The 17,720-nt window shown below is 39.9% G+C and overlaps 1 protein-coding gene across 1 annotated transcript in view; it reads left to right on the forward strand.

Annotated features, from left to right (window-relative positions):
• Nucleotides 1-17,720, forward strand: part of CDH18 (cadherin 18) — a 551,467-nt gene that overhangs the window by 260,764 nt on the left and 272,983 nt on the right. Inside the window, exon 4 of the mRNA XM_075270978.1 lies at nucleotides 10,967-11,086. Coding sequence (XP_075127079.1) covers nucleotides 10,967-11,086 — 120 coding nt within the window. The remainder of the gene's footprint in view (nucleotides 1-10,966; nucleotides 11,087-17,720) is intronic.

The following is a 17,720-nucleotide window of genomic DNA, read 5'->3' on the forward strand; positions in this document are numbered from 1 at the left end:
GATCGCTGGAGAACCCGGATACTTAACTGGTTTATTACCACCACTCCTTTTCACATTTCTATTGGACTCAATGATCATGTGATCTCCACTATGTATTTTGTGGGCATATACTGCTCTTCATAATCATGGACAACACTCCACCCTGGTCGCTTGCAGATGATGTGCTGTCAATGGTTGATCCATTTTTCATGTCTTTGAAAAACAGATCAGTCTTGTATTCCTCATTTGCTATACTTTCTACAGTATGTCTCTGGGTTTGTGAAAAAAACAGATGTGTGAATTTATATATTGTAAATAGAGATGAGCGAGTACTGTTCGGATCAGCCAATCCGAACAGCACGCTCCATAGACATGAATGGATGCACCTGGTACTTCCGGTTTGACGTCGGCTGGCCGCTTAACCCCCTGCGTGCCGGCTACGTCCATTGATTTCTATGCGAGCGTGCTGTTCGGATCGGCTGATCCGAACAGTACTCGCTCATCTCTAATTGTAAAGACTGGATAGTTACGCCATTCATGACAAATGCAGACAAAATAAGTATGTGAATAAATAAGTAAATATAATTAGGAAATGAGTCCTTGATGGTGTACATCATCATATGGGAGCAAAATATTGGTGTAAAGCAATACCACCAGAAGGTGCTGGAAGGAAAGCAATATGTGTCATCATACATCATGTACCATAGTGATATGTTTCGTGCAGGATACAGCACCTCTGGTTTTATATTGTCTACATTTAGCACTGTATTATTAACCTTGCTCTAGTGTGTTTTACAAAAACTCTAGAAACTTTCCAGAGAAGAATGTCAAACATTGTACGTATCTTTGCTAAAAATATGGTGTCTTCTATTCTATCTAATACTTCAGGCTGACATATATTCAGGTAACCAAATGTGTTAGCTCCTTTTCTTGTTGTCTGAGCAACTGGGATATTCCAGATCCCTTAAGAATTTCAATGTTGCCTGTACACTAATAACAGTTTTATGAGTACTTTCTTTTGAGTTAATGCCACAATTTTATTGAATATTCAAGATGATGTCTCACCAGTGCTTTACAATACTGAAGACTATTTCTCCTCTGAGTATAGGCCTCTTTAACACATAAGAAGATTCTACTTCATACTAGCATTTATGTTATTTCCAAGTCTATGATCAACAAATAAAGAGAAACAAATGTTGTACATTTCAATCGATGAAGTGGAAACTTTCCATCTGAGTCATATTAATTGTAAAGTTCTAATTTTTGAAAATTGAAATAGATTAGAATTTTCATAATTTACATATCCTTATTATTCCATGTAGTGATGTAAATTTATATTTCTAATTTGGATTCTATAAGGTTGGCTGAAATTATCTGAAACGTGAAAATTCTCGATGCGAAGAAATGTTGATAATTGTATAGAAATTATTTTTTTAAAAAGTACATTTTTATGGAGAGTGCTGTTAATGAATCCGATGTAAATGTAGTAAACCTGCAGTGCTCTCAAAAATCAGTTTTGATGTCTTATGTTTATTTTCCATAATATTTGATGACAATACAGGCAGGAGGTATTGTTAGTTAGCAGATCTTCTTGAGATTGATATAATTACATCATCATACCTAAGTTATTATCATTCTCTGCTATATCACCTGCTGATCAAAAATGTTTGCCACCAGTAAAAGAGCATGGAAAATATATAATATGCACTAAACAGATTTTTGGGCTGTGTACATTTTACTTAATATTGGGGGCTTACTACTTTGTATGTCAAATATCAGGGCACCATGTTCGTTTTTAAAAAAATAAATTAGACTAAGACTTATAAGTCCAAAAGGTCTCTGTCGTCTGTAAAATGTAGAATATTTTCAGATCCCCATTGCAAAATGGCATTTTGTTAATGTGGAATAGAAGAAATCTTTAAGTACATACTACATTTCTCACAATGGTAGGACTCAGCTGTGTTAATATCTCTCCTAATCATTTCATATCAGAATAAAACACAAACAGATGAATTTCAGAGAGTATTTCGACTTCAGACAGATCATCTCCAAGAAAGCTTGAGGTTGATATGTCAACATCGTGTAAGAAAGTTGTTGAAGAGCACTTTTTGAAGTGATTTATTTAGTCTGAAGTACATCTTCTTTAGAATTGAACGTTCCTGTGTCTATTTAATTTTCTTTCTTATTGACTTTCTTTTTTGGGTAAACTAGTGTTCCTGTACTCATGATTCAGAATTCATTAATTGAATGAGCGTTATCAGCCTTCTTGGATTTCTTAGTACAGTGTTAACTAAACAACTTTGGCATTATACATACCACAGTATATACCAGGCATGTCAAACTCAGCGTACCCCGAGGGCCACATGAGTAACAAGAGGTTGTTGCGAGGGCCGCACACAGCAGCTGTCACACACGTATTTTAACAGCAGTCATGAAAACAAGATATGAAGTAGTAATATGTAACAGAAACATATATTTGCAGTGCACAACTGCAACTAATATATTTAACAAAAATACAGCAATTAAAAACTAAACATTTATTTGCTATAATTTTTTTCAATCTTTTTTAGTGTTTTGTCCTGAGGCTTGACACCTCTTTGTGCTAACAATTGTTGGTATATCAGGCTGAAATGACAATGCAGTGCCTACTTTGACCAAAGATGATAAGTGGTGATCAGTCAGCCTTGTTCTCTGAGAAGATTTTGTTAGTTTCATAAAAGAAAATTATCTGTTTACATATACACCCTTCATCTGCCCCCAGTTTCATGTCCCCCCTCCATCTCTGCCCCCAGTTTCATGTCCCCCCTCCATCTCTGCCCCCAGTTTCATGTCCCCTCCATCTCTGCCCCCAGATTCATGTCCCTTCCATCTCTGCCCCCCAGATTCATATCCCCCTCATCTCTGCCCCCCAGATTCATGTCCCCCCATCTCTGCCCCCATATTCATGTCCCCCCTCCATCTCTGCCCCCAGATTCATGTCCCCTCCATCTCTGCCCCCAGATTCATGTCCCCCTCCATCTCTGCCCCCAGATTCATGCCCCCCATCTCTGCCCCCAGATTCATGTCCTCTCCATCTCTGCCCCCAGTGTCATGCCGTCCCCTCCTTCATCTGCCCCCAGTTTCACGTTCCACCTCTGTGTACACATTAAACTTACCTTCTCCGACGACTCCGAGTCCTCGCTCCCCCGCCGCACTCTCTCTCTCTCGCGCGCACTAACAGTTGTAGATGCGATGTGACGTCATCACATTGCATCTACACAGCAAGTAGCAGCGTGAGTTTTGTACATCTGCGGCCTGCACAAAAGTCTCAAACTTTGTCTCTAAACTTTAGAGACAAAGTTTGAGACTTTTGTGCGGGCCGCAGATATGCATGTAAAGGGCCGCATGTGGCCAGCGGGCCGCATGTTTGACATGCCTGGTATATACAATCCCTTCTCATATAACACTTAGTGTTTACAGATGTTTCCTCCCTTACCTGTTTGGCTATACATGTGCATATATGGGTCACACGTTTAGTAAACTTTTCCTAGGAGCAACATAATCTCCTGATAAGTTAAGTGAAAAAGAATGTTTGCAAATGATAGCTTTTTGCAATATAAATCCTTTTTTTCTAATATGCCATCATTAAAACTTTAACATCTCATGTTACTTTTTGACCCTTCTTTCTGACACATTCTGTGTCAAGACAGTCTCAACTCCCAGTTGGCGCTAGGAGCAAGTTTCTCTTTCACCAATAAGGTCTTATTTGCATATTCCTTACCCAGCGCTGAGAGGCGACAATCTCCTGACACAAAAGAGAAGATAAGCATTTCCTCCAAAAACTTAGGAAAATGGCAAAAAGTCAGGTTCATTTTTAAAAATTACAGTATATTGTAAAGGTGTTTATTTAGCTAAAATGTATTTTTGGAAAGGTTTGTTTTGCTAGACAACCCCATTAACACAAAGGGATAATCCAAATGTTCTATTTGTGTCTATGTGTGGCCACTCTCTGTTGGGGTGGTAAGGGGTGTAAAATTCAGTGTTTCAAGGCTTTTGTTATCATGTTTGTGATATTGCAGTGTACTGGTTTCAGGAGAAATTGAATCAGTAAACTAAACTGAAGATAAGTTTGCACATGTTTGTAAAAAGTATGAATCAATATCTGGTGTGACCACCTTAGAAAGAAGCCCTGAATGTGATAATATGGCTCCTACAAAGCTCAGATTTGAACGTCACAAGTTTATCTGGAATTACATGAAGAGACAGAAGGATTTGAAAAAGCCTACAGCCACAGAAGATCTGTGGTTAGGTCTCCAAGACATCTGGAACCTTCTTGTTCAGTTCCTTCAAAAATTGTGTGCAAGTGTACCCAAAGTTGATGCTACTTTGAAGGTGGCTACACCAAATATTGATTTGATTTAGATGGATTTGCATTTTGTTGATTGGCAAAAATAAATGATTAACACGTCTTATTAATCACTTCTTCTGTAAAGCAATTGTTCCTTGCCTGGCTAAAATGGCTGCAGAATATTGTATATGGATAGATAGACAGACAGACAGACAGACAGACAGACAGACAGACAGACAGACAGACAGACAGATAGATAGATAGATAGATAGATAGATAGATAGATAGATAGATAGATAGATAGATAGATAGAGATTTGACTTGGGTGCAGGTGGCTCCAGTCTTGGGTCGAACAGATTTTGTATGAACCACACATTAAATTGGCTTAAAACATATTCACGACAGTGATTTATGGCTGTGTTACTACAATTTTTGTAATGGATATCACACAGAAGCATTAAGTTCAATGTCAGTGAATGGGGGATATACACATTGTAACGTACCTTAAAAATATAGGTCATGTTCTATTTTTGTCAATTTTCATGGATTCCTCTAAACACTGTAATGAGGGAATCTGTGAAAATAGGTGCTCCTCAGGTGCAAGATGGCTGTGAAAAGTGGATTGTTTTGCACCTCAGTCACCTGAATGTATCTTTAGGATTGGTTCACATCTGCGTATATATTCCATCTGGGTAGAGTCCACATGGAGACCCCCCGAACGAAATACAAATAATTGCAAGCACTGTGCTGTAAAGCACATGGACCCCATAGACTATAATGGGGTCTGTGTGCTTGCCGCACACTGCCCGCACAAATCATTCATGTGGGCAGTGCACGGAAAGCACACGGACCCCATTATAGCCTATGGAGTCCATGTGCTTTAACTGCGCAGTGCTTGTAATTGCGTTGGTATTTCATTCCCGGGGGTCCTCATGTGGACTCCCCCAGACGGAATCCAAATGCTAATGTGAACTAGGGGTTAGCCTGCTGCATCTGCTGAAACCTGATGCATATAATCAGGTACTTGATCAAGTCCTACTTTCTGCTTGTATATACTATGTGGAACCTTATATTACAACCCCCATCCCTTAATCTGGTGCAGCTTGTTCCTTTAGTACACATTAGCTGCCAGATAGTCTTTGCGTGATGGAACAGCAAGAAATTTCACCTTCTTTCACAATAGTGTTTGGAAGGCAGATAGCACCATTGTGTGCATTATACGCAGGTTTTAGCAGCTACAAAAACGGCAGGTTAAGGGTAGGTCCACACTGTATTTTTAGAGTTTTTCCACCTGAAATTAATGGAATTCTTAAAAAAAAAAAAAAAAAAAAAACTCAAAGTGCTTCAAATAACACACTGAATTAAAAAAAAAAAAAAAAAAAAAGATTCAAACAAGCAGAGCTGCTTTTTTAAGCTTGACAAAAAAAAAAAAAATCATGTGAACCCAAACTAAGGCTTCTCCAGTAAGAGATGCTGTGTAAAGATTTTATAGAAAGTCTGACACTTTACAGTATCATCATAGTGGCAGAGAAGGTTAACTAAATGGTTTCAATTATGTCGCAGAAAATTTCCCTTATGTCAAGTATATATTTACTCCAAAAATAAACACAATGTGGGGGGAGCCTCCATTTTTCATATCCAGCCAGATACAATAATGGAACATTGTAGCATTATTAAGGTGGGAACAACCATGTTTTTTGGGCTTTTGAAACACCAGTCTGCAGCTGCCCCAGTACTCATCACCACTATCACATGGTCAATACTGCTATCGTACCGATTGCTCCCAGCAACCCATTACAGCTGGTTACTAGGTAATAATGGGAGGTTAGAGTCAGCCTATTTGGAGCTATTTATGCTCTGCATTTGTAATGGACACTGCCAATGAGACAGTAGAATCAGACAGTAGTCACTACTAAGGTAATAGTAATAAAGTAAAATAAATATATATATATATATATATATATATATACATATATATATATATATATATATATATATATATATATATATATATATTAGAGGGAGGACCCGGCTTCGCACAGGTATATTACATTTTATGTTTGTGTAGTGGCCCCATAAGAATTGTCCAATTTTGCACTGATGTATTTTGTATGTAGTTTGTGTGTATGTCCATAAGCGTCATGTGATTATGTGTATCTCATTTTGGATGTCAGTGAAAAACCTGTGATCAGCTGTTATGGATACCTGGAGTAAAGCTGTATCTAATCCTTCCCCGTGTAGTACTGTGTTTAGACGCAAGTATCCAATCCTCGTTGGTGTGGTACTTTGTGCAGATGCACATATCTAATCCTCCCCGTGTGGTATTGTGTGAAGAGGCGCATATCTAATCCTCCAGTAAGTGAAACTGTGTGCAGACGCGCGTATCTAATGACTCTGGCGTGTGGTACTGTGAGCAGATGCGTGTATCTAATACTCTGGCATGTGGTACTGTGTGCAGATGCGCGTACCTAATCCTCCCCCATGTGGAACTGTGTGCTGAGACGCGTATCTAATTCTCTGGCATGTGGTACTGTGTGCAGAGGCCTGTATCTAATCCTCCAAAGTGTGGTACTGTGTTCAGATGCACGTATCTAATCCTCCCCTGTGTGGTATTGTGTGAAGAGGCGCGTATCTAATCCTTTGGCGTGTGGAACTGTGTGTAGACGTGGGTATCTAATCCTACGGCATGTGGTACTGTGTGCAGACGCGCGTATCTAATCCTACGGAATTTGGTACTGTGTGCAGACGCATGTATCTAATCCTCTGGCGTGTGGTACTGTGTGCAGACGCGCATATTTAATCCTCCCCTGTGTGGTATTGTGTGAAGAGGCGCGTATCTAATCCTACGGCATGTAGTACTGTGTGCAGACGCGTGTATCTAATCCTATGGCGTGTACAACTGCGTGAAGACACGTGTATCTAATACTCCCCTGTGTGGTATTGTGTGAAGAGGTGCGTATCTAATCCTATGGCATGTGGAACTGTGTGTAGATGCACGTATCCAATCCCCCGGCATGTGTTATTGTGTGAAGACGCACGTATCTAATGACTCTGGCATGTGGTACTGTGTGCAGATGCGCGTATCTAATACTCTGGCGTGTGGTCCTGTGTGCAGATGCACGTATCTAATTCTCTGGCATGTGGTACTGTGTGCAGAGGCCTGTATCTAATCCTCCAAAGTGTGGTACTGTGTTCAGATGCACGTATCTAATCCTCCCCTGTGTGGTATTGTGTGAAGAGGCGCGTATCTAATCCTTTGGCGTGTGGAACTGTGTGTAGACGTGGGTATCTAATCCTACGGCATGTGGTACTGTGTGCAGACGCGCGTATCTAATCCTACGGAATTTGGTACTGTGTGCAGACGCATGTATCTAATCCTCTGGCGTGTGGTACTGTGTGCAGACGCGCATATTTAATCCTCCCCTGTGTGGTATTGTGTGAAGAGGCGCGTATCTAATCCTACGGCATGTAGTACTGTGTGCAGACGCGTGTATCTAATCCTATGGCGTGTACAACTGCGTGAAGACACGTGTATCTAATACTCCCCTGTGTGGTATTGTGTGAAGAGGTGCGTATCTAATCCTATGGCATGTGGAACTGTGTGTAGATGCACGTATCCAATCCCCCGGCATGTGTTATTGTGTGAAGACGCACGTATCTAATGACTCTGGCATGTGGTACTGTGTGCAGATGCGCGTATCTAATACTCTGGCGTGTGGTCCTGTGTGCAGATGCACGTATCTAATTCTCTGGCATGTGGTACTGTGTGCAGAGGCCTGTATCTAATCCTCCAAAGTGTGGTACTGTGTTCAGATGCACGTATCTAATCCTCCCCTGTGTGGTATTGTGTGAAGAGGTGCCTATCTAATCCTACAGTGTGTAGAACTGTGTGTAGATGCGCATATCTAATCCTACAGCATGTGGTACTGTATGCAGACATGTGTATCTAATCCTATGGCGTGTACAACTGTGTGAAGATGCGTGTATTTATTCCTCTGGCATGTGGATCTGTAAGCAGGCGCACGTATCTAATCCTACGGCATGTGGTACTGTGTGCAGACCTGCTTATCTAATCCTCTGGTGTGTGGAACTGTGTGAAGAGGCGTGTATCTAATCCTACAGTGTGTGGAACTGTGTGTAGACGCACGTATCCAATCCCCCGACATGTGGTACTGTGTGCAGACGCGCGTATCTAATCCTATGGCATGTGGTACTGTGTGTAGACGCGCGTATCTAATTCTCCCCATGTGGTACTGTGTGCAGAGGTGCGTATCTAATCCTCTCCCGTGTGATACTGTGTGCTGAGACGCGTATCTAATTCTCTGGCTTGTGGTACTGTGTGCAGAGGCATGTATCTAATCCTCCAAAGTGTGGTACTGTGTGCACACACACGTATCTAATCCTCCCCTGTGTGGTATTGTGTGAAGAGGCGCATATCTAATCCTTCGGCATGTGGAACTATGTATAGACGCGCGTATCTAATCCTACTGCATCTGGTACTGTGTGCAGACACGTGTATCTAATCCTATGACGTGTACAAATGTGTGCAGACGCGCGTATCTAATCCTCTGGAGTGTGGAACTGTGTGTAGACGCCTGTATCTAATCCTTCAGCATGTGGAACCGTGTGCAGATGCATGTATCAAATCCTTCAGTGTGTGGAACTGTGTGCAGAAGTGTGTATTTAATCCTCTGGTGTGTGGGACTGTGTGCAGACCCGTGTATCTAATCCTCTGGCGTGTGATACTGTGTGCTGATCTGTGTATCTAATCTTCTGATGCGTGTATCTCAGTTTGGATATCAGTGTTGTTTTGTGCATGTGGAGTGACCGTGTGTATTACAGTTGGAATATGAGTGAAAGACTTGCAGGTTTGTATTGGCTAAGGGGGGGCACTGTGTTTGGAATGCTGTATCTCAGCAACGGTACGTCCGAGCGAGTTGGAGTCTCGTCTTAAACCTTCCCGGATATCTGAAGTATCTTTGTACCAAATTTGGTGAAGATCGGTCTAGTCGTTTGGTTCGCATTAGAGAACAGACAGACAGACAGACAGACGGACGGACGGACGGACGGATGGACGGACGGACAGACAGACAGACAGAAATTCATTTTTATTATATATATATATATATATATATATATATATATATATTTAAAACAAAAAGAGTGCTGATGATCATAGATTTAGTCCACTGAATCCGATGGAGTTTAGTTAGAAGATCTGGAAAAAAAAAACAGGTTAGTAAAACATAAATAATAGAGATGAGCGAACACTAAAATGTCCGAGGTTCGAAATCCGATTTGAACAGCTGCACACTGTTCGACTGTTTGAACGGACTTCGAAACTCATTATAGTCTATGGGGGGAAATGCTTGTTTCAGGGGTACGCAAAATTCGATAAAATTATACTTACCAAGTCCACGAGTGACAGTCGGGCTGGATTCTCCTAAGTCTTCTCCCGGCGCAGCGCCCCTGCGGCGTCTTCTGGCTGGAATTCACTCTGCCTAGGCATCGGGGCCCGGCCCGATGCCTGAGCAGAGCTGACTGCGCATGCGTGGGCGTGCCCGCACATGCGCAGTCGGCTCTGCCTAGGCCGGATGCCTAGAAAGAGTGAATTCCAGCTGGAAGACGCCGCGGGGACGCTGCATGGAGAAGACTTCTAAAGGTAAGAGAAGAACCAGCGTTGAGTTCATTGGCCCATAGAGCCCTGGGATATGATGCTTCCGGGGGCTTTGTGCACTAGACTGCAGGGACTTCAGTCATGACTGCTTGTAATCCTTTGGACAACCTGCAATTCCATCATTTAGATGGAATCACTGACTGTAGGGGGTCCTGGGAGATAGTGATGAATTCTGCTCCCCATCCTCAGTGGATGGATGTACTGGAGTGGAGTGAGAGGAGTCTGGCATGGGAGACAAAAAAGGGCCCCATTATATTAAATTTATATCGGTGACGGGGAGAGCACAGGCAGTAGGGACCCCTGATACCTGTAGCAGCTCTAACAAACAATACATTAAACATTATAACATACAGTATATCAATGTTAGTTAGGGCAACTATGGTAAATATCTGTATAGCAGCCTTAAAAATTATTGGGGCCACTATACTATTTATCTAGACTTGGAATGTAACAAATCTTGGAACCGAACTAACCAAACCTGATAGGTTCACTTGACACTAGATTCTATATTCTTGCCTTAGAGAGTCAATAATTATAAGAACTCTTACAATATATTTTCTGTGCTGAGTACGATTGCTAGTTAAAAGCCCACAAATAACTGGAAGATTGTCTTCTGCACGTCTTCTGATTTGTGTCAGGATCAGTATTGTTATGGAGAATTACACTTACATACATTATATATGAAGTCTCTGTAGCATCAGCAGCTCTGTACTCCAGTAGAAAACAAATGGTTGATTTCACAATATTGGATTTGATAAAATCTTCTTCAGAATGGAAAATATCATACAAAATATGGGATTTATATAAGGGCTCAAATGAGAACGCATTATAGTATATTTGCTTAAACCCCTTTTACCTGTTTGTGTGATCATTCAGTGAACAACTCTTCTGGTCAAATTCACAATTGCCACAGTTGTTTCTTTAAATTTGTGGAAAATACAATTGCAGTTCTATAGGTAACAGCTTTTTTCTTTGATTTGCAGGTACCTCTGTTATTCAGGTGACAGCTACAGATGGGGATGACCCTACATATGGAAACAGTGCCAGAGTTGTTTACAGCATACTCCAAGGACAACCGTATTTTTCTGTTGATCCAAAAACAGGTAAGCATATAAAGTGTGCAAATGGGTTTATTATTGTTTGTGCGTATATACAAAATGTGGTCTAGTAAAATACATCATTATCTATTGAATAAATACCTCAGTCCAGGTGTGACAGTTGGGCTCATCACTGGGCCAAGTGAAAAGCCTGTAGAGCCTTCACTCTTGGCAAATCCTGGGTGTGAGAGGAGGTGCTGGGGTCTGTTTAGAGTACTAGAGTTTGGTGTTAGTGACTGCTATTTGTTTTGTTCCAGTTTTGCTCCACCCACACATATAGTTAGGTTTATTTTTGTCTGGTTAGCAGCTCGGACGAGCAGGATTTTGTATATTTTTGTGCCTGAAGTAAGGCTGTATCTTATTTGCTTTTGTGTTTTCTGTCCACAATAAAACAAAAGGGCAAAACTCTGTTTTCACCTGACTTTGTATGCCTGTCTCTGACTACTTGGGTCCACTCTGCTGCTGCCAAGTTAGTTCCCCACTATATATATATATATATATATATATATATATATATATATATATATGTATGTGTGTGTGTAACAGATAAGTTTAAAGCCATCTGTCACCAAACGATGCCCCTGTCCACCAAAGACTTACAACTGAGTAACTCTATTTCTTGTGCTCCTCTGATTGCAGAGCCCTTTTGTTTGATAACCTTCCCCTACTGTGTCCCATGACTGGTGAATTAATATGATAAATGAGCAGTCACCACTGCCTACTCTATCACTGTCCGACCAGCCAGTATTTTATAATGTCATTGTTAGGGTTGGTCCACACAGGACAAAATTGTTGTGGATTCTTGCAGGTGAGCTCTTCAATAGATTACTGTACTGGCCAGGTGGATGAGACTCTATAGATGCTGCAAAAAATTGCTTGCATGAAAATTGTTTGTTTTCTTTGCATCTGTAGCCTGTCGCCATGTTTCATTGTGGATTTCACACCTTTTAATATAGCATCTGTGAACTTACAGTAACAACCTGCATAACAATGTTATGTTACACATTTGGATTTGCAGCACATAGTTATCATGTGATCAGTATACTGTAAGATTATATTGCATAGGGAACAGAAGCTAAGAAAAGGCAGCACCATGGTTCTGTCTATCCATCCTTTACTGATCTACACCACAAAAAGATCTGAATTGATTTATTATTCCCTTTATGCCATTAGAACAGTAGAATTTAATATTTAACCTATTCACTGTCCTTGAGTACCAGGAATCTACCCATTACCTGTTATACACTGAATGCCAACATTAATGTTAACTTCGTTGGGGGGCAACAACCTGGACCTGAACAGATCAGCTACTCAAAGCAGCAGTGGCAGTCCAGAGAGAACCTCTTGTACCTCACAAGGCCAGTGATGTGAGGTTCATAAGTTACACATCATATATGCATCTCTGACCAATTCAAGTCAATGCGCTGCAATACCTGGCTCAGCCACTACACAGTGGGCAGTGCTGGGCTTTGTAAGTAGCAAAGAGGCTGCAGTGCTTACCTGAACACCACAGCCTCTAAAATAGCTGATAAGTCAAGGTGTTGGGTGTTGGACCACCAATCTGATATTGATAGCTTATTCTGAAATTTCTATGAAAACTGTAAGTGAAAACTAACTGATTGCATTACTAGAATGTTTTGCTTGTTCACTGTATGGAGGCATTATCTGTAAATTAAAGTGGTTTTCTAGGATGAATTGATGACCTAAGGATAGTTTATCAATTGAAGGTCCGAGGGGGTCCAACACCTGGGATCTCCATACATCAGCGGTTTCACGTAGCAGCAGTGCTCCATGAACACCACTTCCATTTCACAGGCCTTTCATCAGTCCCATGACATTGACAGTCCAGTCCCATTCAAGTGAATGGACTACGATCCCAAACACTGCCAATGTAAAGGTAACAGGTTAATTATATCTATACTATAAGTCTCTTATGCTTAGATTAGTATGCCCAGAAACACTGCCATATACAGGCCTGGATGGGCTCATTTTGACCTAAATGCATTATTGTAATTTTCTCATCCATTCTTTATTAATTCTTTAATATTTAGTTTTTTATTTTTTTTTGGGGGGGGGATGGGTTGAAGGGGGGGGGGTGAAAGAAGAGAATTGTTTCATTGCTAGCCTCAGATACAGGAAACTGGTTAGGCGATTCTAGCAGAAATCGAATAAAGACAATATATTTATTTTCAATTACAAGCATCAGACAAATTAAAAGTCAAGTACTTTATCAATCTTGTCACATTAATATTACTGTTTTGACACTGTGCCTGCCATTGCAGTTTTAATAGATGATGTCAGCTCATTATTAGTTATCTTGACTATAACTCTGTACATTTAAATATAATATATACAGTTATGGAAAGAATTCACAGTGTATTGTAGACTTTGTGATTAGTCCATGTGCATAGATTTACTGGGGAGGAAAATATTTTAAACATGTTTAGCAAGTAAGGTCATTTATGGAATAATCTACTGATATAATGAGGCCTTGAATGCTGTAGGGTCAACTTTGCGGGTCATTGCATAGTAAGAGAATTGCATAGGTTTGTATTATAAAGGAGGTGCAATGAATATCAATATGATCAAATTTTGCTAATTTTTTTATTGGCTGTACACATCAATATACCTAAAAATTGAATTAGGTATTGTCACAATGATGTTAATTTTATCTTCTTTTGTCTTGTTGACATTTTATGCCAAATGAAATAATGAACCACTAGCTTGTTTTCTTCCAATTATTTATTTGCATCTGGCATTGCGTGCCGGCCTTGTCACTTTTCAGAATGCAAGCAAGACATAAGCTGGGTTATGGGCCAGATATATTATCATTTACGGCACTTTTGTATTACATCTCGTGTTTGTGAGCTCTACATTGATAGAATGGTCATATTAGAGAAATATTTACACAGTATATCTCCTATACTTTTTTGTCAATAAAGAACAATCATAGTCAGTATGGGCCGCTTTAACCATAAGACCAACAGTTCAGCCGCAACTGTCCCTATAATTGTGGGGTCCCCCCTCAGCAGCCTCAGATCAAGCGGGACAGTCCCACATTTTGGGAGTTATTTCAACTCTGTTTTTTTTTTTTAAATTTCACATTGGTGGTTGAGGGGACAGGAGAAATAAAATTATGGGGTGTGGTATCGGGGGTCCCACTTTCAAAAAGTTTTCACAGCTACTCCCCCCCCCCCAATGCATTAAAATGGCCCTGAGTATAGATGCCCTATGGAACATTCATTAGTACTGTATAGTGTCCCTGATGTTGGTTAGGGCTACTATGTAAATATACAGCAAACATTAAGTCTGCTATACTGTAGTTGAATAGTAGCCGAAAGAATGTTTGATAGTACTGATATACACCACCCACTGCACAGTCCATTGCACCACCCACTTTAACTGGGTAGCACCATTAATTAATATTGACTGCTGCTCCCTCGGCCTCCTGCAATCAACAATTCCACTTAGAGGGGTTTTCCCATCTCCCTCTCACTAGTTTTCCTGATGTCACTTCTCTTCTTTCTGTATGATGGACAGGACACTATTAAAGGGGTTGTCCCGTCACAAGGATCCTATCTATACTGCTTGTTAATGTGAATGTAAGACTTTTCCTAAATACACTGCTTCAGCAGAACAGCTTTGTTTGTCCACTATCTTACTTTATTCATTTTTTCTTGACACATCCCTTGGCTTATCTGGTCATAAGTCAAGTGATGTATCTGCCTGCTGCCAGGGGGGAGGGAGGAGGGGCTAAGTGCACGGGAGCGAGCCTGGAGGGGGGGGTAGTTTACCCTTTGGGGGGAAGGGGCCGCCAATACAGACCCGGCATCCGCTGTAATAGAGATGCGGATGCTGGGGACGGTTAGACACCAGCACTCAGTATCAGCAGATTCTTGAGAATAATGTTCAAGAATCAGTGACGAAGTTGAAGTTACGCTGGGGATGGATATTTCAGCAAGACAATGATCCAAAACACCGCTCCAAATCCTCAGGCATTCATGCAGAGGAACAATTACAATGTTCTGGAATGGCCATCCCAGTCCCCAGACCTGAATATCATTGAACATCTGTGGGATGATTTGAAGCGGGCTGTCCATGCTTGGCGACCATCAAACTTAACTGAACTTGAATTGTTTTGTAAACGAATGGTCCAAAATACCTTCATCCAGGATGCAGGAACTGATTAAAAGCTACAGGAAGCGACGAGAGGCTGTTATCTTTGCAAAAGGAGGATCTACTAAATATTAATGTCACTTTTCTGTTGAGGTGCCTATACTTTTGCACCGGTCAAATTTTGGTTTAATGCATATTGCACATTTTCTGTTAGTACAATAAACCTCATTTCAATCCTGAAATATTACTGTGTCCATCAGTTATTAGATATATCAAACTGAAATGGCTGCTGCAAACACCAAAATATTTAGAACTAAAAATGATTAAGATTAATAGGGGTGCCCAAACTTTTTCATAGGACTGTATGTTTCTTTGGAACTGGTACCACACAAGATGTTTTCCACAGTTGTGGTGCCACAACCAGCTTCAGTCTCATATTGTAAATACTTGTAATAACACCACACAGCTGGTCTCCACTCATTTTAAGAACTCTTGCACTTATCTCATCGGGTCCTCCGACCTTGTCTGCTTTAATGCTCCTAATTTCCCTACACACTTGAGACTCATTGAGTATCAGATTATAGTGCCCCTAATGTTCATGGGGGCTGCTATTCTTTATGTATGTATAGTAGACCTTATAAATGTTAGAACCACTAAACTCTAGATTCAGAACAAATTTATTTGGACCAAAATGAATCATTGGAATGAACCAGCCAAACCGGAAAAAAAATGAAACTATAGATTTGCCCAACACTACTGAAAAATTATCTCACGTTGATACACTAACTCTTCTGTTTGTGTCTATGTATGAGTATCAAGTGGCGAAGGGCAAATTGCAGCCTTTCAAGGCTTTTTCGAGCATATCATAACATTGAGTTTGAATTGGTTTCAAGTCAAATTGGAACCCTTTACAAAATTAGATAACAACTGTAACTTTACCGTTGTACTTTCAATTGTACTCTAGTAATAGGATTTACATTTCAGTTCTGCTGCAGTGTTTTATCTTTTCAGAAAACCGTGGAAAAACTAAGCAGCAAAACTATAATATAACTTTAAGCTTTTTATGGTTGCATTTGTAAGGATTTTTACAAAATGGCGCTGTAATAACTATAAAGTAACAAGTCGCCTAACTGTGTGATCATCACATGACTATGACAGATGTTCAGTGTTAATTTTCCCAATGAATGATAGAAAGCTGAATTCTTGAAAACATTAAACTGATTTACAAAGTATTTAAAAGACTGTCTACTTTACCTTCAAAAATCTAAAATGTATTGACAGAGTATTGACAGAATAAAACTACACATTGAGTTGAATCGTCTTCTCTATTCAGTTTTTTTTTTTTTTTTTCACTTTTGTTCAAGTACATTCTCTTTCTCAAGTGTCCCATTTTACACAATATTGACAATAATCAAACATTTTGTATGTTAAAAACAACCTTGAGTAAAGATTTCCTAATATCTTTTGCTATGTTACTTCTTATCTGGTCTCCTGAAACCTAGTGACCTCCCAATGTAATTTTGCAATTGTTTAACATAAAACCACAAAATGAAATGTATCATTTACAATTTATCTCTAATATCAGTTTTATTTTTATTAATTGCGAATTTGGCATAACTTAAGACATTACTATTCAGAAATAATTAACTACTTTAAAATTGTTAAGATTTCAAGTTTCTTCTGCCGTTAAGCTATATTTCTTCAGATGGGGATAAATTGAAGTATGTTTCAGTTTTTTTCCCATGATATAGAGAGAACACTTTATCACTGATGCATTATTTTCTTCTGAATATTTCTTGACACTCCTTGCATGGCATACTATCCATCTCATTGACAGCCTTTGCCATTTTCCTGTTTTGTAAATCTGTTTCAGTCCTGAACAAAATGTCAGCTTATCATATGACTGACTCCTGGCACAGACAAATGTATATTTCATGGTAAGAAATCTAGGAAATCTTCTCGGTATACCATGAGTAGTCTGCATTGTTATAACAAATACATTTGTTATTTCTTGCACCAGAAGTACATTACAAGCTTGAAAATTATATACTGTATAAGATTCTTAAGGGGACCATGTCATGTATATTCACGTCTCTTAAAATGCAATATTACATCAGCAGACATTTCACATGTTCTCTGCTACTGTGTTCATAACTCTGATCTACTGCTGACATGCATATGAATAATAATGCTATGCTAGGCTAAGCATATGCTATGCTATGCCAGGAAAAACTAAGATAAGGCATTGATGTTAGCAAACTCTCCTATTGGTGGTTAATGATAGGATGGACTGCAGATATAAATTCACATTATGTATCACTTAATGATGAACGTTTATGATTACTTATACATTTTTTATTTTGAAAAAATTGCAAGGCCTGTCTGGGTGTCATTCATATTGGGCGTCTTTGCGGATGATAACACATAAGTGTGATCGCTATCCGTGTTTCATGCACTTAACGCGCCACAAGAATTATGTTACACCTGTTAATAGGGTAGCACTTTCTGGTCCCATGTTATGGGC

The sequence above is a fragment of the Leptodactylus fuscus genome, chromosome 4, assembly GCF_031893055.1.
Source record: "Leptodactylus fuscus isolate aLepFus1 chromosome 4, aLepFus1.hap2, whole genome shotgun sequence".
NCBI classification, from domain to species: domain Eukaryota; kingdom Metazoa; phylum Chordata; class Amphibia; order Anura; family Leptodactylidae; genus Leptodactylus; species Leptodactylus fuscus.